The sequence below is a fragment of the Callithrix jacchus genome, chromosome 5, assembly GCF_049354715.1.
Source record: "Callithrix jacchus isolate 240 chromosome 5, calJac240_pri, whole genome shotgun sequence".
NCBI classification, from domain to species: domain Eukaryota; kingdom Metazoa; phylum Chordata; class Mammalia; order Primates; family Cebidae; genus Callithrix; species Callithrix jacchus.
In genome coordinates this window covers 91,288,999-91,307,636 of record NC_133506.1, presented here as the reverse complement: position 1 = coordinate 91,307,636, position 18,638 = coordinate 91,288,999, and the positions used below count along the sequence as shown (strand labels likewise).

Sequence of the window (18,638 nt, the reverse complement as noted above, 5' to 3'; positions counted from 1 at the left end):
GCCTGGGCAACATGGCAAAACCCTGTCTCTACTAAAACAATACAAAAATTAGCTGGGTGCCAGGCATGGTGGCTCATGCCTGTAATCCTAGAACTTTGGGAAGCGGGCAGATCACCTGAGGTTGGGAGTTTGAGTCCACCTGACCGACGTGAAGAAATCCTGTCTCTACTAAAAATACAAAATTAGCTGGGCGAGGTGGCGCATGCCTGTAATCCCAGCTCCTTGGGAAGCTGAGGCAGGAGAATCACTTGAACCCGGGAGGCAGAGGTTGCGGTGAACCGAGATCACCCCATTGCACTCTAGCCTGGACTACAAAAGTGAAACTCCATCTCAAAAAAAAAAAAAAATTAGCTGAGTGTGGTAGTGCATGCCTGTAGTCCCAGGTACTCAGGAGGCTGAGGTGGGAAGGTAGCCTGAGATCAGAAAACAGAGGTTGCAGTAAGCCAAGATCTTACTACTGCACTCCAGCTTGAGGGACAAAGCCAACTCTGTCTCAAAAAACAAAAATAAGGGTGGGGCCGGGCTCAGTGGCGCATGCCTATAGTCTTAGCTATTTGGGAGGCTGAGGCTGGAGGATCTCTTGAGCCCAGGAGTTCTGGGCTGTAATGCACTATGCCAATTGGGTGTCCACACTAAGTTCGGCATCAATATGGTGACCTCCAGGGAACAGGGGACCACCAGGTTGCCTAAGGAGGGGTGAACCGGCTCAGGTCAGAAACGGAACAGGTCAAAACTCCTGTGCTGATCAGTAGTGGGATCGTGCCTGTGAATAGTCACTGCACTCCAGCCTGGGCAACATAGCGAGACCCTGTCTCTTTAAAACAAAAAACAAACAAAAAAATAAGGGTGGGCACAGTGGTTCATGCCTGTAATCCCAGCACTTTGGGAGGCTGAGACAAGTGGATCACCTGAGGTCAAGAGTTCAAGACCAGCCTAGCCAGCATGGTGAAACCCCATCTCTACTAAAAATACAAAAAAATTGGTAGCGGGAGGGTGAAAGATGGCGGCAGCAGTACTGGATCAGTTGGGTGCGTTGTGGATACAGAACATGAGGAGCCCGGGGAAGCTGGTCTTGGGTGTTTTACCTTAATCATATATCCACACAAGTGTTTCTCTTTACATTTCTCAAAAATAGGAGAAGGACAATAAAATTGTTTATCCACCACAACTGCCTGGAGAACCTCAGAGACCAGCAGAAATCTACCACTGTTGAAGACAAATAAAATACAGCAAAGACAAAATGTGATATTTGGCAAAATTGATATGAGGAATGTCTATTGACCAGGCTTTGGCTCAGTTGGAATTCAGTGACAAAAAAGGGGCCAAAATAATTAAAGAGGTTCTCTCAGAAGTGCAAGATATGGCAGTGAGAGACCACAATGTGGAATTCAGGTCCAATTTATATATAGATGAGTTCACCTCAGGACAAGGCCAGTGCCTGAAACGCATCTGCTACCATGGCAGAGATTACTTTGGGATTATGGAGGTTTATTGCCATTATTTTGTGAAGTTGGTGGAAGGTCCCCCACCTCCACCTGAGCCACCAAAGACTGCAGTTGACGATGCCAAAGAGTATATTCACATCTTTGAAGCCGGACCATCGTTCGCACTCTGTGATGGGGAGATTCAGACTCCACAGTGTATATATTTTGCCATTTATTTTTTAAAAATAAAAATTGAGGAACGATCCAAGACGACCAATCGATAATAGCTTGGGATTGCAGCTCTCAGTCAAAGCGCAGAGAACTAGAGGATCTTTCAGACAAATTCTGGTCGCTCACGGAGCAGAAGATCCCCAGTGGAGGAACCACACGGGTCGCCAGCGCGACTCTTGTGGACGGCGCAGCGGTTTCGCCAGCACCTCGGCGCGGCAGCTCTCAGAGCAGAGTAAACAGGGCTGGCTCCCCTTCAGACCAAGGCTTGGAGGACCCACACGGGCCCCCAGCACGAGGCCGGCGCAGGGGCTGTGACGGCACCTCAGCGCGCCGCTCTTGGCGCAGAGTAAACGAGACTGGTTCCCCTTCTGACTGAGGTTTGGAGACCGGGGAAGGCGGAGTTGCCCATTACGGGCACAAGAAGGAATCCAGACAGGAGAATCCTGGGCAGAAAAGCACCATCAGTCTTAACGCCGCCGTTCTGGCCCTGGGAACCAACAACTTGGACGTCCAATCAAGAGACCTAATCTGAAAGTTGGTAATTTCAAAGACGACAGGAGGATAAATTTACAATGATGGGAAGAAACCAGCGTAAAAAGGCTGAGAATACTCAAAATCAGAACGCCTCTCCCTCTAAAGATGATCACAGTTCCACATCAGCAATGGAACAAAGCTTGATGGAGAACGAGTGCATCCCAATGACAGAATCACTCTTCAAGGAATGGATAATAAGAAACTTCTGTGAGTTAAAAGAACATGTTGTAGCCCAGCGTAAAGAAACTAAGAACTTTGAAAAAAGGTTTGATGAAATCCTATTGAGAATAGACAACTTAGAGAGGAATATAAGTGAATTAATGGAACTGAAGAATACAATACAGGAACTCCGAGAAGTATGCACAGGTTTAAACACTCGAATTGTTCAAGCAGAAGAAAGGATATCAGAGGTCAAAGTCCAACTTAATGAAATAAAACAAGAAGACAAGATTAGAGATAAAAGGATAAAAAGAAATGAGCAAAGTCTCCAAGAAATGTGGGACTATGTGAAAAGACCAAATTTACGTTTGATAGGTGTACCTGAATGAGACGAAGAGAATGAATCCAAGCTGGAAAATACCCTTCAGGATATTATTCAGGAAAATTTTCCTGAACTAGCAAAGCAGGTCAATATTCAACCCCAGGTAATACAGAGAACACCACAGAGATATTCCTCAAGAAGAGCAACCCCAAGGCACATAATAGTTAGATTCACCAGGGCTGAAACGAAGGAGAAAATACTAAGGGCAGCCAGAGAGAAAGGTCAGGTTACCCACAAAGGGAAGCCTATCAGACTTACAGCAGATCTCTCAGCAGAAACTCTACAAGCCAGAAGAGAGTGGGGGCCAATATTCAACATCCTCAAAGAACAGAACCTTCAGCCCAGAATTTCATATCCAACCAAACTAAGCTTCACAACTGAAGGAAAAATAAAATCTTTTATGAACAAGCAAGTACTCGGAGATTTTATTACCACCAGGCCTGCTTTACAAGAGCTTCTGAAAGAGGCATTACACACAGAAAGAAACAACCAGTATTAGCCTTACTAAAAATATACCAAAAAGTAAAGAGCACCAACATAAAGAAGAATCTACATCAACGAATGGCTCAAACAGCCAGTTAACATCAAATGGCAGTAACCCTAAATTTAAATTGACTAAATCCCCCAATCAAAAGACACAGCCAAAACCCAACGGCATGTTACATCCAGACCTGTTTCACATGCAAGGATACACAAAGACTCAAAACAAAGGAATGGAGAAAGATTTACCAACCAAATGGACAGCAAAAATAAATACATAAATAAATAAAAAGCAGGAGTTGCAATTCTCGTAGCGGATAAAATAGATTTTAAAGCGACAAAGATATAGTGGTAAAAGGATCAATGCAACAACAAGAGCTAACGATCCTAACACCCAGATACATAGAGACTTAGATTCAATGAGACAGAAAATTAATAAGGATATCAAGGACTCGAACTCAGATCTGGAACAAGTAAACTTAATAAATATTTATAGAGCTCTCCACTTCAAATACATAAAATATACATTCTTGTCAATACCACATCACACCTACTCATAGGTTTAAATGAAACATTCATTGGCCATTATTAATACCCTTTTTTTTTCAGAATAAAGCAATATTTCATTTCACCCTCCCTCTCTCTCTTCCTCTTTCTTTCTCTCCTTTACTCATTTTTTTTCTTTCCTTCTCTCAAAAAAAGAAATCAACTTGTAAACCTCTAGATCCAGGTCGGCAATGTCTCTCTCATTGCTTGAATTCCTTCCTTCCCTTCCCTTCCCTTCCCTCCCTCCCTCCCTCCCTCCCTCCCTCCCTCCCTCCCTCCCTCCCTCCCCACCTTCCTCCCTTCCTTCCTCCTTCCCTCCCTTCCTCCTTTCTCCTTCCCTCCCAATAAATAAATAAATAAATAAAAATTGAAGACATAAAAAAAAGAAATACAAAAAATTAGCTGGGCCTAGTGGTGCATGCCTATAATCCCAGTGACTCTGGAAGCTGAGGCAGGAGAATCGCTTGAACCCAGGAGGCAAAGGTTGCAATGAGACAAGATCCCGCCATTGCACTCCAGCCTGGGTAGCAAAGCAAGACTCCATTTCAAAAAACAAAACAAAAAATGGCTGAAATTCTGATTGGGACGTCATTGAATCAGTAGATCTCTTCCTTACAGGAGGTTTTTTTTTTTTTTTTTTTTTTTTCTGATTAATCCTGTTTGCTTCAGCAGCAGTCTTCAACTCATCAATGAGCCCACCTTATCCTAGAACAGGACCAGTTTCACCGCAGGTCATGCTCCTCCTTAAACATCCTGTGAATGTACACACCTCCAGCCTTTGTACATCTCATTATTTTTTTTGGAGATGTGTGCCTGTATTTATTTAATTTCTTTCTTTCTTTTTTTTTTTTTGAGGCGGAGTTTCACTCTTGTTGCTCAGGCTGGAGTGCAATGGTGCAATTTCAGCTCACTGCAACCTCCCCCTTCCAGGTTCAAACGATTCTCCTGCCTCAGCCTCCCAAGTAGCTGGGATTACAGGCATGTACCACCATGCTGGGCTAATTTTATATTTTTAGTAGAGACAGGGTTCACCATGTTGGCCAGGATGGTTTCGAACCCCTGACCTCAGGTGATCCACCCGCCTCAGCCTCCCAAAGTGTTGGGATTACAGGCATGAGCCACTGCGCCTGGCCAATGTGTGCCTTTATTAGTTGAGGCACCACTTGAGAGGGATGAAGCAGGAGGAGTGAGTGGCCCCGATGCCAGGCCAACCATGGTTCATCGGCTTGTAGGTGATGGAGAACTTGCCCAGGTAGTGACCGATCACCTCTGGCTTGATCTCCACCTGGTTGAAGGTCTTGCCGTTGTAGAAGCCTACCATGCTGCCCACCATCTAGGGCAGGATGATCATGTCCCGCCGGTGAGTCTGCATCTTCACCACTTCTGGCTTCTCCATGGGCGGCACCTCCTTCTTGGCCTTGCAAAGGCACTTGCACAGCAAGTGCTGCTTCCACCGCAGGTCTGGATTCAGCTGCGGCCACTGGCACACACTGTACAGCTACATGAGCTGTTCGTAGGACATGTCCAGCAGCTGGTCCAGGTCCACGCTGCAGTAGGTCCACTTATTCTTCTGCTCCACCTCTGCCATCTTGCCAGATCCTCAGAAAGGCCTTTTTTTTTTTCTTAGACAGGGTCTCGCTTTGTTACACAGGCTAGAGTGCCGTGTCCCAAACATGGCTCACTGCAGCCTCAGCCTCCCAGGCTCAAGCAATCCTCCTGCCTCAGCTTTCTGAGTAGCTGGAACTACAGGCACACACTACCACACCCACCTCATTTTTGTATTTGTGGTAGAAACAGGGCCTGGTCATGTTGCCCAGGCTGCTCTGAAACTCTGGAGCTCAGGCGATACTCCAATCTCAGCCTCCCAAAGTACTGGGATTACAGGCATGAGCTACCACGCTGAGCCCTCATTCCCAATTTACCTCTACTGGGCACCACAGTACTCACCCTCAGCTCAAATGTTATCCCTTTGTGAAGCTGTCTCTAACTCATCTCAGACCCTGGCTGAATCATTCATTTGTCTAGGTTTCACACCACTTTGTCCTCATCTGCCTCACAGGCACACAGAACTTTGAATTACTAGTTAATATCACTTTAAGCAGTCACTACTTGCTTACACATCTTTCTCCCCTATTAGATAGAATTCTTTCAAGCAAGGACCATGTTTTATTTTGTTTTGTTTTTCAGACGGAGTTTTGCTCTTTTTACCCAGTTGCTGGAGTGCAATGGCGCGATCTCAGTTCACCGAAACCTCTGTCTCCTGGGTTCAAGCAATTCTCCCGCCTCAGCCTCCTGAGTAGCTGGGGCTACAGGCATGCGCCACCATGCCCAGCTAATTTTTGTATTTTTAGTAGAGACGGGGGTTTCACCATGTTGACCAGGATGGTCTCGATCTCTTGACCTTGTGATCCACCCGTCTCGGTCTCCCAAAGTGCTGGGATTATAGGCGTGAGCCACCGCATCCGGCTAGACCATGTTATTTTTTGTCTTTTGAATTAGACTTTTTGAGATAATCATAGATTCAGACGCAGTTCTAAGAAATAAATACAAAAAAGATCCCATGTATTCTTTTCCCAGTTTCTCCCAATGGTAACACCTTTAAAAACTTTACTGCAATAACACAACCAGAAAATTGACAATGATACAATCCACTGATCTTAGATTTCCCCAGTTTTACATGTATGCCGTGTGTGTGTGTGTGTGTGTGTGTGTGTGTGTGTCTGCATTTGTAGTTAAGGATTTCGTTTGTTTTTTTGAGACAGAGTTTCACTCTTGTTGCCCAGGCTGGAGTGCAATGGAGAGATCTCGCCTGACCGCACCCTCTACCTCCCCGGTTCAAACAATTCTCCTGCCTAAGCCTCCCGTGTAGCTGGGATTACACCTGCCACCACTCCTGGCTAATTTTGTATTTCTTTTCTTTTCTTTCTTTCTTTCTTTTTTTTTTTTTGAGATGGAGTTTTTCACTCTTGTTACCCAGGCATGGAGTGCAATGGCGCCATCTCGGCTCACCGCAACCTCTGACTCCTGGGTTCAGGCAATTCTCCTGCCTCAGCCTCCTGAGTAGCTGGGATTACAGGCACGCGCCACCATGCCCAGCTAATTTTTTGTATTTTTAGTAGAGACGGGGTTTTACCATGTTGACCAGGATGGTCTCGATCTCTTGACCTTGTGATCCACCCGCCTCAGCCTCCCAAAGTGCTGGGATTACAGGCTTGAGCCACCACGCCTGGCCTTAACTTTGTATTTCTAGTGGAGATAGGGTTTCTCCACGTTGGTCAGGCTGGTCTTGCACTCCCGACCTCAGGTGATCCGCCTGCCTCGGCCTTCCGAAGTGCTGGGATTACAGGCGTGAGCCACCGCGACTGGCCTATCTTTTTACTATTTAAACTTTAACAGTGACTTAATGTCATTGGCGTTGGGAATAGACGTTTTGAAAGTAACTTAGTAAAGGCAGTTAAGCAAGATACTTAGGGCACCGTGGGAACCCAGAAGCAGCACCTAGTCCACTTTTGGAGGAGTGGTGATGGTGAGGGAATGGGGAAGGACGTCAGACTATGCCTTGGTCAAGGCCCACTACTAGCAGCTGCTCAATAACTGCGTTAAATTATGTAGAACCCCTATTTTCCACGTTGTCTTATGCAAATCCTCACATCCCTGAATGCTCCATTGTTTTCATATTTATTTGACAGGTAGAACATTCGAGGCTAGGAGCCCTTACATGCCCCGCGAGAGGTCACGCAGTTAGGAAGTGACAGGAGTGAGGTCAGCCCAAGTCTGCTGACTCCAAGCCCAGAGCTCTCTTCCCCTAACGGCAGTACACGGGGCACATATCCTCACCACGTATGCCTTAACCCTAGTTGGAACTTTGCCTCCAACCCTCTTCCTGTTTTCTTGGCTGTATTACAAAGAAGACTTTTCACGCAGCAACTCCAGAGAGAACCGACGGAGCGTCCAACAGCCAACGCTAAGGAACGCAGCTGCCCTGCAGCCGGCAGCCACGCACTCGTCACTTCCCAGTCGAGTGGGCGGTTGAACTGGCGCATGAACCCGCCTGGAGGTTGTAACCCAGAATCTCAGCCCAAGCCAAACAGAAGCGGAACCGGAAGTCGCTGTACGTCTCACGGTTGCTAAGAGACGGAGCGTCCACAAACCAGATAGAGGTTCTCCAGCTTTTCTTCGATTTCTCTGCTTTAGCATCTCTAAATCCGGTCAGCATGTCGGACCCCGAAGGCGAGACCTTGCGAAGCACGTTTCCCTCCTACATGGCGGAAGGCGAACGGCTCTACCTGTGCGGGGAATTCTCTAAAGCTGCGCGGAGCTTCAGCAACGTGAGTCGCGTTCTGAACCTACCTATCACCCCATCGCCAGTCACTTTTTTTTTTGAGACGGAGTTTCGCTCTTGTTGCCCAGGCCGGCGTGCAATGGCGCGATCTCGGCTCACTGCTACCTTCGCCTTCTGGGTTCAAGCGATTCTCTACCTCGGCCTCCCGAGTAGTTGGGATTACAGGCATTCGCCACCACGCTCAGCTAATTTTGTATTTTTAGTAGAGACGGGGTTTCTCCATGTTGGTCAGGCTGGTCTCGAACTCCCAACCTCAGGTGATCTGCCCGCCTCGGCCTCCCAAAGGCGTGAGCCACCATGCCCCGCCCACCCGTCACCTTTTGACTGCAGATAACACTGAGGCCTTGATGATGCCTGGAGGACTCTATTGTTTCTATTATTCACTGATTCTTAAAAATTTTTTTTTTCTTTTGCCTTCTTTTTTTAACCTATAAAATAAAAAGCAATATTCACTGATTCTTGATAGACACATTGCTGTCACAGATAAGCCCAGTGCTTGGTAATTTTCTACCAATTCCCACTTGCATTCTCCAGTCTCTGTGTTAACAGTGACCTCTTCCTCTACTTTTGCTTAAATGTTTCATGATTAACTGGCCTCCTTCCACAGAGCAGCCTTACCTACCCATCAAAATTTACATTTAACAATTTTTTTTTTTTTAAGCAATCGAAAATTTACCTACCCAATCCCTTGCCAGCAGATTGGCTGAGAGGTTGTATGTAGAAGCCACAGTGTGTCCAGCACACAATTGCTTACAAAAGGTGGGCAGTAAGCAACATATTGTTATTAATTTCGAGACTAAAATTCTCGCCCTTTTGCCCAGGCTGGAGTGCAGTGGCGAGATCTCAGCTGACTGCAACTTCCACCTCCCTGGGTTCATTCAATTTTCCTGCCTCAGCCTCACGCACACTGCTAAGCATACTCGAGTTTTGTTTTGTTTTGTTTTGTTTTTCTGAGACAGAGTTTCACTCTTGTTACCCAGGCTGGAGTCCAATGGCGCCATCTCGGCTCACCGCAACCTCCGCCTCCTGGGTTCAGGCAATTCTCCCGCCTTACCCTCCTGAGTAGCCGGGATTACAGGCACGCACCACCATGCCCAGCTAATTTTTTGTATTTTTAGTAGAGACGGGGTTTCACCATGTTGACCAGGATGGTCTCGATCTCTTGACCTCGTGATCCAACCGCCTCGGCCTCCCAAAGTGCTGGGATTACAGGCTTGAGCCACCGTACCCAGCCTGTTTTGTTTTTTTGAGACGGCCCAGGCTGGAGTGCTGAGTGCAGTGGTGCAATCTCTGCTCAATGCAATGTCCGCCTTCCAGGTTCAAGTGATTCTCTTGCCTCAGCCTCCCAACTAACTGGAATTTTTGTTTTGCCCAGGATCACTGAACTAGCAAGTGGCAGAGGAGGGATTCAAAGCTGGGTTGAGACTCCAGTGCTGAGGTGCTAACCATCAAACTACACATCTGACATCTGCATAAGGAAACTATTTATTTTTTTAGCAATTGAAAATTTACATATAACAGGATCTTGTTCTGTCTCTGAGACTGGAATGTAGTGGTTAAATCACAGCTCACTACAGCCTGAAACTCCTGAGCTCAAGTGGTCCTCCCACCTTAGTGTCCCAAGTAGCTGGAGCTACAGGCTTACACCACCATGCCTGGGTAATTTTTGTTTGTTTGTAGAGATGGGTGTTTTGCTGTGTTGTCCTGGCTGGTCTTGAACACCTGGGCTCAAGTAAGACTCCCACTTTGGCCCCTCACAAAGTGCTAACATTATAGGTATGAGCTATAGTACCCTAAAAAGATGCCTTTGGCTGGGCGCGGTGGCTCACGCCTATAATCCCAGCACTTTGGGAGGCCGAGGCAGGTGGATCACGAGGTCAAGAGATCAAGACCATCCTGGTCAACAAGGTGAAACCCCGTCTCTACTAAAAATACAAAAAATTAGCTGGGCATGATGGCGTGCGCCTGTAGTCCCAGCTACTTGGGAGGCTGAGGCAGTAGAATTGCCTGAACCCAGGAGTCGGAGGTTACGGTGAGCCGAGATGGCGCCATTGCACTCCAGTCTGGGTAACAAGAGCGAAACTCCGTCTCAAAAAAAAAAAAAAAATCAAACTTCTCAACAGCTCCCCAGAGTCGTTTGTCTCTTTCAGCCACCAACTGCACCCTAATGCCAGAAGTGACAAGATAAGTGAACAATTGAGTTCAGGAGCCCTGCCCCCACTCATTCTCCTCCTGCTGGATCATGTCCCATCTTGAAGTACCCCTGGCCGAGAAAAAAGAACACCCTGAGGGAGGGTAGCCTTAGATGAGAAGCATTTTCCAGAAAGACAGTAACTACTTCCTCTTCTTAGAAAAGTAGGAAGGTCTCTCTGTGTAGTTTGCAAGTACAGAAAAATTAAAAAAAAAAAAGAAAAATAGGAAGATTGCCGACATTGCTCTCCGGCCTGGGCAACAAGAGTGAAACTCCATCTTAAAAAAACTCGAGAAAAAAAAAGGCCGGGTAGGGTGGCTCCACGCCTGTAATCCCAGCACTTTGGGAGGTTGAGGTGGGAGGATCACCTGAGGTCAGGAGCTCAAGACCAGCCTGGCCAACATGGTGAAACCCTGTCTCTACTAAAAATACAAAAAAAATTAGCTGGGTGTGGTGGCATGTGCCTGTAGTCCCAGCTATCGGGAGGCTGAGGCAGGAGAATTGCTTGAACCCGGGACACAGAGTTTGCAGTGAGCAGAGGTTGTGCCGCTGTACTCCAGTCTGAGCGACAGAGTAAGACTTCTCAGTCTCAAAAAAAAAAAAAAAAAAGATCAGGGTGGGGTACAGTTCAATGCCTCAGGAAGGACAGCACACCACAGACTGTGGTAATCATCTCAATCAGAAGAGAAGAGAGGACACTGGGAGTGGGGAAATCACCCTCAACCCCACTTAAGGGTCAAAATCACAGTTTCAGTTTTCCTGGCATTTTCTTTTTTTTTCTTCCAGACAAAGTCTCATTCTGGCACCCAGGCTGGAGTAGTGCAGTGGCATGATCTCAGCTCACTGCAGCCTCTGCCTCTCTGTAGGGCTGATGGCCCCACAGGGTCGTGGAGTGAGCCTTATGCTGTGCTGAGGCGTAGGATTCGAGAAATAAAGAGACAGGACACAGAAGTACAAGAAAAATGCAGCTGGGCTCGGGGGGCCACGCCACCTATAAGCGGAGTTAGGCAAGGCCCCGAATGTCCAGAAGCATGAGTATTTATTGTGTGTAGGTTAGGGGGCAGGGCAGTGAGTGAAATCATCTTTAAGGATAGTGATAGGGTCGTGAGCAATAGAACATGGAGTCCACCCCCATCAGGTCACCTAGGCCAGGAGGTGGACAGTGCACAGCAAAGGGCCCATTCCCACGAAGGCAAGGGCTGTGCGCAGTGTGCAATACTTCTATCTATGGTCAAACTACTTCTAAGAAAATTTATAGGAGGATGCTTTAAGTCACATAGCAGTGACAGAGCTGTCAGGGTTACTGCCACCTTCTGGCAGCTTCCAATGGGTTCTATGGGAAGATGCTTTTCAAGCAGCACAGTAGCAAGAGCTGATAAAGTTCACAGTCACCAAGGTAGATTGCCGTTCTGAGGGCAGCCTTCCACAAGAACTGGAGCAACTTCTTTATCAGGAGGAGTGGCTCTTGCCCCAAGCCTGCCATACAGCGGGTATCTTTATGATACTGAACGCTGCCGCCTGGGCCATGGATTGTTGTCCTGGCATAACTGTTTTTCCCTTAAATCATGCTCTGCACTGTGTCTGCTCCAGGCATTCCTCTGATTATAAGCTGCTTATTCCTTAATTCATGCTCTGTACTGTGTCCACTCTAGGCATTCCTCCGATATGAACTAAGATATAATTATAGGTATATATGTAGGGAAATATTCTTTAGGCACTCATACATACTATTAACTATTATATGATTATATAGAGAGGATTATATAAAGGGATTCGTCAAGCCCTATTTCTATAAACTAATATATGATTGTATAAAGGATTATATAAAAGGAAATAGCTGAGTGGTAACACTATAAAGTGAGATATTCCTCAAGCCCTAACTGTGCCAGGGTTCTGCTTAGCTCTCATTCCTCGGTTCCTATATGGGGGGTTACCCACATCTCTCAGGTTCAAGTTATTCTCCTGCCTCAGACTCCCAAGTAGTTGGGTAGTTGAGATTACAGGTGCTCATCACCATGTCCGGCTAATTTTTTTTATTTTGAGACGGAGTCATGCTCTGTCGCCCAGGCTGGAGTGCAGTGGCATGGTCTTGGCTCACCGCAGCCTCCGCCTCACAGGTTCAAGCAATTCTCCTGCTTCAGCCTCCTGAGTTCTTGGGATTACAGGCGCCCACCACTTCACCCGGCTAATTTTTATATTTTCAGTAGAGACAGGGTTTCACCATGTTGGCCAGGCTGGTCTCGAACTCCTGACCTTGTGATCCTCCCGCCTTGGCCTCCCAAAGTGCTAGGATTACAGGTGTGAGCCACCACGCACAGCCTTGTTTTTTTTTTGAGACGAGTCTCTGTTGCCAGGCTGGAGTGCAGTGGCGCGATCTCGGCTCATTGCAGCCTCCATCTCCTGGAGCGTTTCTTCTGCCTCAGCCTCCCGAGTAGCTGAGATTACAGATGCGAGCCACCATGCCCAGCTAATCTTTGTATTTTTAGTAGAGACGGGGTTTCACCATGTTGCCTAGGATGTTCTCAATCTGCTGACCTCATGATCCACCCCCCTTGACCTCCCAAAGTGCTGGGATTACAGGCATGAGCCACTGCACCCTGCCTCTTTTTTCTTTTCTTTCTTTTTTGAGAGAGTCTCTTCTGTCACCTAGGCTGGAGTGTAGTGTTGTGATCATGGCTTACTGCAGCCTTGACCTCCCCAGGTTCAAGCAGTCCTCCCATCTCAGCCTCCTGAGTATCTGGGACTACAGACATGCACCACCACGCCCACCTAATTTTTTTTTTTTTTTTTTTAATAAAAAAAGATGGGGTTTCACCATGATGGCCAGACTGGTCTTGAACTCCTGACCTCAGGTGATCCACCCACCTCGACCTGCCAAAGTGCTGGGATTACAGGCATGAGCAACCACTCCCAGCCTTTTCCTGGCATTTTAATCTTAATCCCCTGATATAGTGATTAGTTCTTATTAGCTACATAAAAAGAGAAGGCTACTAGAATGGTTAACCCACATGGCAGATTGTCCACTTCCGAATGCTTAGCCTTTGAAATTTGTTTTGAGCGTGATGTGTTGCCATTTCAGGTTTGTGGTTGAGTTTGGTGTGCACAAAATATCCTACAGTTCTATTGCCTGAGGCTCCTGGGGGGCTCTCAGACACTGGCAGAAAGTCACCCTATCCACAGAGTAGCATATTCCCGCTCTTTGGCCAGTGGCTTCCACAATAGCTGTGATTCAACCTTGTTCAAGATGAGCCACATGCAGATAATCAAGCTGACTGAGCACAGTTTGGAGTTGTGCTATTTAGGAGCCAGAGGTCTGTTTGCTGGCCTGAAGAATCCCCTTGAACTTCTGCAGGAGGGTTTGGGCTGCCATTTCCACTCCTGCTTCTACCTTGCTCTTCGTGGTGGCTGTCAACCTGACTGGTTTCTTTGTCAGGCTCTTCAGCTTCAGAATGGAGACAAGAATTGCCTGGTTGCTCGCTCAAAGTGCTTCCTGAAGATGGGAGACTTGGAGAGATCCCTGAAAGATGCTGAAGCTTCACTCCAGAGTGACCCAACTTTCTGTAAGGTGACTGCATGGGGGGAGGGCTCGATCTTGCTTTCACCACTACCATTGCCTGCAGCAGCTTCTGGTTACAAGTAGCTGAAAAACCAGCCAGACCACCTACTGTTTAATGCCATTTTCTCTTCCTAGGTCATTGCCTATGTCCCTGCCCCTTGTATGCCAACCTTGACCCTCAACCCAGGACCCTTCTGTTCCCCCACATTTGAGTCCTGAAGTCTCTATCTGTTCACCTTGATTTGACTTCCTCCCATTCCAGGGGATCTTACAAAAGGCGGAGACACTATATACCATGGGAGACTTTGAGTTTGCCTTGGTATTCTATCATCGAGGCTACAAGCTGAGGCCCGATCGGGAATTCAAAGTTGGCATTCAGAAAGCCCAGGAAGCCATCAACAACTCAGTGGGAAGTAAGTGACGACAGGGCCTATGCCCTTATTTAGGAAGGTTTTTGGAATCCTTAGGTTGAGAGGAAGACTGAGGTACAGCGAGTGAGCAGCCAGCACCAGGCCCATGGGGAGTCCCACACCTGGATTTGGCTGCTGCAGCGTTGAGGATTAGGAACTGTCCACTGGGGGGACCAGGCCCTGACATACTGTACACTGATCTCTGAGCACTGCAGCCTTGGGTTTTCCTAAAGGCCAGATGAGAAGGGCTGTTTCAAAATAGGCCTGTCTTTAGCCTGGTGTCAAAAGCTAGAACACGGTCCTGAGCCCAGCCTTCCATAGTCCCTGGCTTCCTCCCTCATCAAACATATACCAAGAGCTGGCCTTAGCCATTGGCATTATGGCAGGGGGATAAGGGAGGCAAATGAGAGCAAGTGAGAGCTTGCTCTGTGGGTGACAGAGCCTGGAAATGGACAGAGTTTCTCCTGCACCCTTGGCCTCCCTTTGTTTGGAAATCTGCCATAGCCTTGGGCTAGCTGGGGCTGTTATCTCCTAGGATTTACACCAAACAGCCTGCAACATTTGCCTGTTAGGCTGGCTTAGGGCCAGCTTTGCCACAGCCTCCACCATCCCCCTGCCAAAGGCAGCCATCTCCACATAAAGATACGTGATAGGTCATGCCTGAGGGGGCTGGCCTACCTGAGCTCCAGCTTCTTTCCTTGCAGGTCCTTCTTCCATTAAGCTGGAGAACAAAGGGGACCTCTCCTTCTTAAGCAAGCAGGCTGAGGTAAGGGCCCTGGTCCTGTGGCTGTATCCCTTTAAGGGAAGAGGCTACGTGTGCCTGAGAAGGGGTCTTGGGAGTCTGGCTGCAACCCAACCAGGCATACTCCATGGTTCTTGGCCCACAGAAAAGTACTGGAGTTGGAGGAATCTGGGATCAAACATGCTGGGATCATGGCTGGATACGTTGTGCTCCTTGCTGAAACTCTGTTGGGTATTGCTCCATTTTCTCAGAATATGAAAGCCCAGCAGAAGCCTCAGCCCATGAAACACCTCTTACACCCCACCAAGGGAGAGTCCAAGCGGAAGGGCTCAATCAAGAGTGAGAAGATTGTCCGCCAGCTTCTGGGGGAGCTCTACGTGGACAAAGAATACTTGGAGAAGCTCCTATTGGATGAAGGTTTTGGACACTTTGTTGGCATGGGGCCTTGGGGAAAGGAAACCTGGGTGGATGCTGAATGCATGAGCTGAAGGCAGAACCTGTCATGTAATATTAACTGACATGTACCTATGGACAGGTTTTATTAGCATTCTCATTTTACAGATAAGGAAACTGAGGTGCAGACCAACGGAAACTAAGGTCACATATGGGGAGGGAATGACATGGCTTATGTTTGAATCCAGGACGTCCAATTTTAGAGCAGTGGTCCTAAGTGCTAAGGTACCCTGGGAGGGAACAACAGAGATTTGGTCTCCTTTACCACCATAGACCCTGGAGAGGCATCCCCTTTGCCTTCAATCTGTACAACGGGCAAAGGAATCCAGTGACTAGTGCTTGAATACAAGGATGTTACTTCTAGAATGTTCTGAAACATCATCTAGTCCAAGTTCTCCTTTCATAGATAAGGAAATAGAGACCCTGATTGGGGAGGAACTTTTACAAGGCGACAAGCAAGTTCATGGTGGAGTCAGTACCAGAACCCAGGCCTCTGACCTCCAGTCCAGTGCTCTTTTTTTTTTTTAATGACAGAGTCTCGCTCTGTCACCCAGGCTGGAGTGCAGTGGCATGAACTCGGCTCACTGCAACCTCTGCCTCCTGGGCTAAAGTGATTCTCCTGCCTCAGCCTCCTTAGTAGCTGAGATTGCAGGTGCCCACTGCCACACCTGGCTAATTTTTTGTATTTTTTAGTAGAGATGGGGGTTTCACCATATTGGCCAGGCTGGTTTCAAACTCCTGACCTTGTAATCTGCCTGCCTTGGCCTCCCAAAGTGCTGGGATTACAGGCATGAGCCACCACGCCCAGCCTAAGTTTTTGTATTTTAAGTAGAATTGGGGTTTTACCATGTTGGCCAGGCTGGTTTTGAACTCCAGACCTCAAGTGATCCACTCATCTCGCCCTTCCAAAGTGCTAGGATTACAGGCGTGAGCCATTGCACCTGGCCAGTCTAATACTCCTTTTACCATACTGCTGCCAGTGGATGCAGGACAGAGCCCTGAGATTAATGTCGCATATAAACATGGGGATAGTAGTATTGCCATTAGCTGATAAGCCTGAGCAAGGTCACCTGTGAATCAAATGCCTCTTCTCTAGAATTGGCTTCCCAAGGTCATGTGTAGGGATCCCTGCAGGGCTGTGACGCAGGAACAGCTTCACTGCTGGCACATCTCCTTGGCAATAGGCCTGAATGCCTCCTATTTTCCAGAGGACCTGCCACAGAAGAAAAGGGTGGCTTGATATGACCCCAAGTGGCCTTGGAGCTTTGCTGCTGGCTGCAACGTCTGGCCAAGCAGTGGGCAGGACTTGGGTACCACCCCCTTTAGCTCCCCACATGTACAGGCCCACTGGGAACCTGGGAAATCACTGGGCACTGGCAGCCTGGGCCAGATCATGCATTTAGACTCAATGTTCTCTGAGGACACAGCTTGAACTGGGGAAGTCCCGAGGCTTCTCAGCGAGCCGTCCATCAGCTGCCCCTTCTGGCTAGCTCCTTGGATCTTGCCATAAGGGGCCCATCCCATGGAACTGCCTGAGAGTGGGGCTCTGGCTGCATCCTGGCCTGGATAAACCCACTCTGCCACCATGCACACTCACATTCCTCTTCGTTTCAACAACTGGCAGAGCTCTTCACAGAGAGCCCTGCAGCAGCTACGGGGAGGCAACAAGAGGCATTTCCCCTAGAGGCCTGTTCTCCTTGATGCCTCCTCACACTCCTTCCCCACAGACCTGATCAAAGGCACCATGAAGGACGGCCTGACTGTGGAGGACCTCATCATGTCTGGCATCAACTACCTGGATACTCACAGCAATTTCTGGAGGCAGCAGAAGCCGATCTACGCCAGGGAGCGGGACCGGAAGTTGATGCAACAGAAATGGCTGCCGGACCACAAACGCAATCCCTCACAGACAGCCCATTACATCCTCAAGAGCCTGGAGGACATTGACATGTGTGGGTGTTGTTCTCAGAGGGTGGGGGCAGGTGCCTCCAGTGCCCTATCAGGTGGGGAAGGAGCAACCTAGTAGCCTGAGCCCCTGGCCTCTCTGACCTGCAGATGGTGTCTGCAAGGAGAGGAATTACCCTGTCAGTGAAGAGGAGGCTGCCCTGGCCTCCACAGCACCCCTTTCCTTTCCCAGTGCTCACAAGCGGCAGTGCCGAGGGGAGTCTTCAGAAAGCTGAGAAAGTGCTGAAGAAGGTACTGGAATGGAACAAGGAAGAGGTATCCAACAAGGATGAACTGGTTGGAAACTTGTACAGCTGCATAGGCAATGCCCAGATTGAGCTGGGGCAGATGGCAGCAGCCCTGCAGAGCCACAGAAAGGACCTGGAGATCGCCAAGGAATAGTGAGTGCGCTGGGGCAGGCCACTGCCATGAACCTACAGAGGAGAGCTGCTGGGACTATCGAGGCCCTTGCCAGGGCTGCTGGTGACTTGACTCCCATTTTCTTTTTTTTTTTGAGACGGAGTTTCGCTCTTGTTACCCAGGCTGGAGTGCAATGGCACTATCTCGGCTCACCGCAACCTCCGCCTCCTGGGTTCAGGCAATTCTCCTGCCTCAGCCTCCTGAGTAGCTGGGATTACAGGCACGCGCCATCGTGCCCAGCTAATTTTTTGTATTCTTAGTAGAGACGGGGTTTCACTACGTTGACCAGGATGGTCTCGATCTCTTGACCTCGTGATCCACCCGCCTCGGCCTCCCAAAGTGCTGGGATTACAGGCTTGAGCCACCGCGCCCGGCCTTGACTCCCATTTTCTGCTCTGCATGCCCGAGTTAGATTCTCCTGGAGGTGGGGACCACCTGCCCAGGACTGAGGTGGGGGCACCTAGACTGTTAGCTTTTTTGACGCAAAAAGGAGGGTAGTGCCTCAAAATTCCAAAAAGCCACCCAGTGGTCCGGCCCTTAGGTTATGTTTATATTCTTACATCATCTCTTTTTTCCTTTTTTTTGGTCTGGTATACTCCCGCAATAGTTCTTGGTCTTACATCATCTTAACAAGCACACGTGAAGCCCCAGACATGCCAGATGCTGCTAGTGTGGGAACACAGTAATGACCAGACACAAGGGTCATTTCCCTGCAGAGGTCAAGCACAAAGGGACATAGCTAATTCATTGCAACTGTGATAAATGCCGTGAAAGAAAAGTACAGGATCCAGTGTGGTGAGAAATATATTCCAGGAAGACTTGAT

The 18,638-nt window shown here is 48.2% G+C and overlaps 1 protein-coding gene and 2 pseudogenes across 1 annotated transcript in view; 2 read left to right on the top strand and 1 right to left on the bottom strand.

Annotated features, from left to right (window-relative positions):
• The first annotated feature begins 981 nt into the window (after nt 1–981).
• On the top strand, nt 982–1,617 carry LOC100406826 (large ribosomal subunit protein uL22m pseudogene; annotated as a pseudogene).
• A 3,174-nt stretch (nt 1,618–4,791) lies between these two features.
• LOC144582616 (small ribosomal subunit protein uS19 pseudogene) lies at nt 4,792–5,473 on the bottom strand (annotated as a pseudogene).
• Nucleotides 5,474–7,871: 2,398 nt separating this feature from the next.
• Nucleotides 7,872–18,638, top strand: part of ODAD4 (outer dynein arm docking complex subunit 4) — a 36,600-nt gene continuing 25,833 nt past the window's right edge. Inside the window, exons 1-7 of the mRNA XM_035300514.3 lie at nt 7,872–8,084; nt 13,723–13,854; nt 14,108–14,258; nt 14,960–15,021; nt 15,249–15,414; nt 17,178–17,402; nt 17,588–17,795. Coding sequence (XP_035156405.3) covers nt 7,971–8,084; nt 13,723–13,854; nt 14,108–14,258; nt 14,960–15,021; nt 15,249–15,414; nt 17,178–17,402; nt 17,588–17,795 — 1,058 coding nt within the window. The 5' untranslated portion in view covers nt 7,872–7,970. The remainder of the gene's footprint in view (nt 8,085–13,722; nt 13,855–14,107; nt 14,259–14,959; nt 15,022–15,248; nt 15,415–17,177; nt 17,403–17,587; nt 17,796–18,638) is intronic.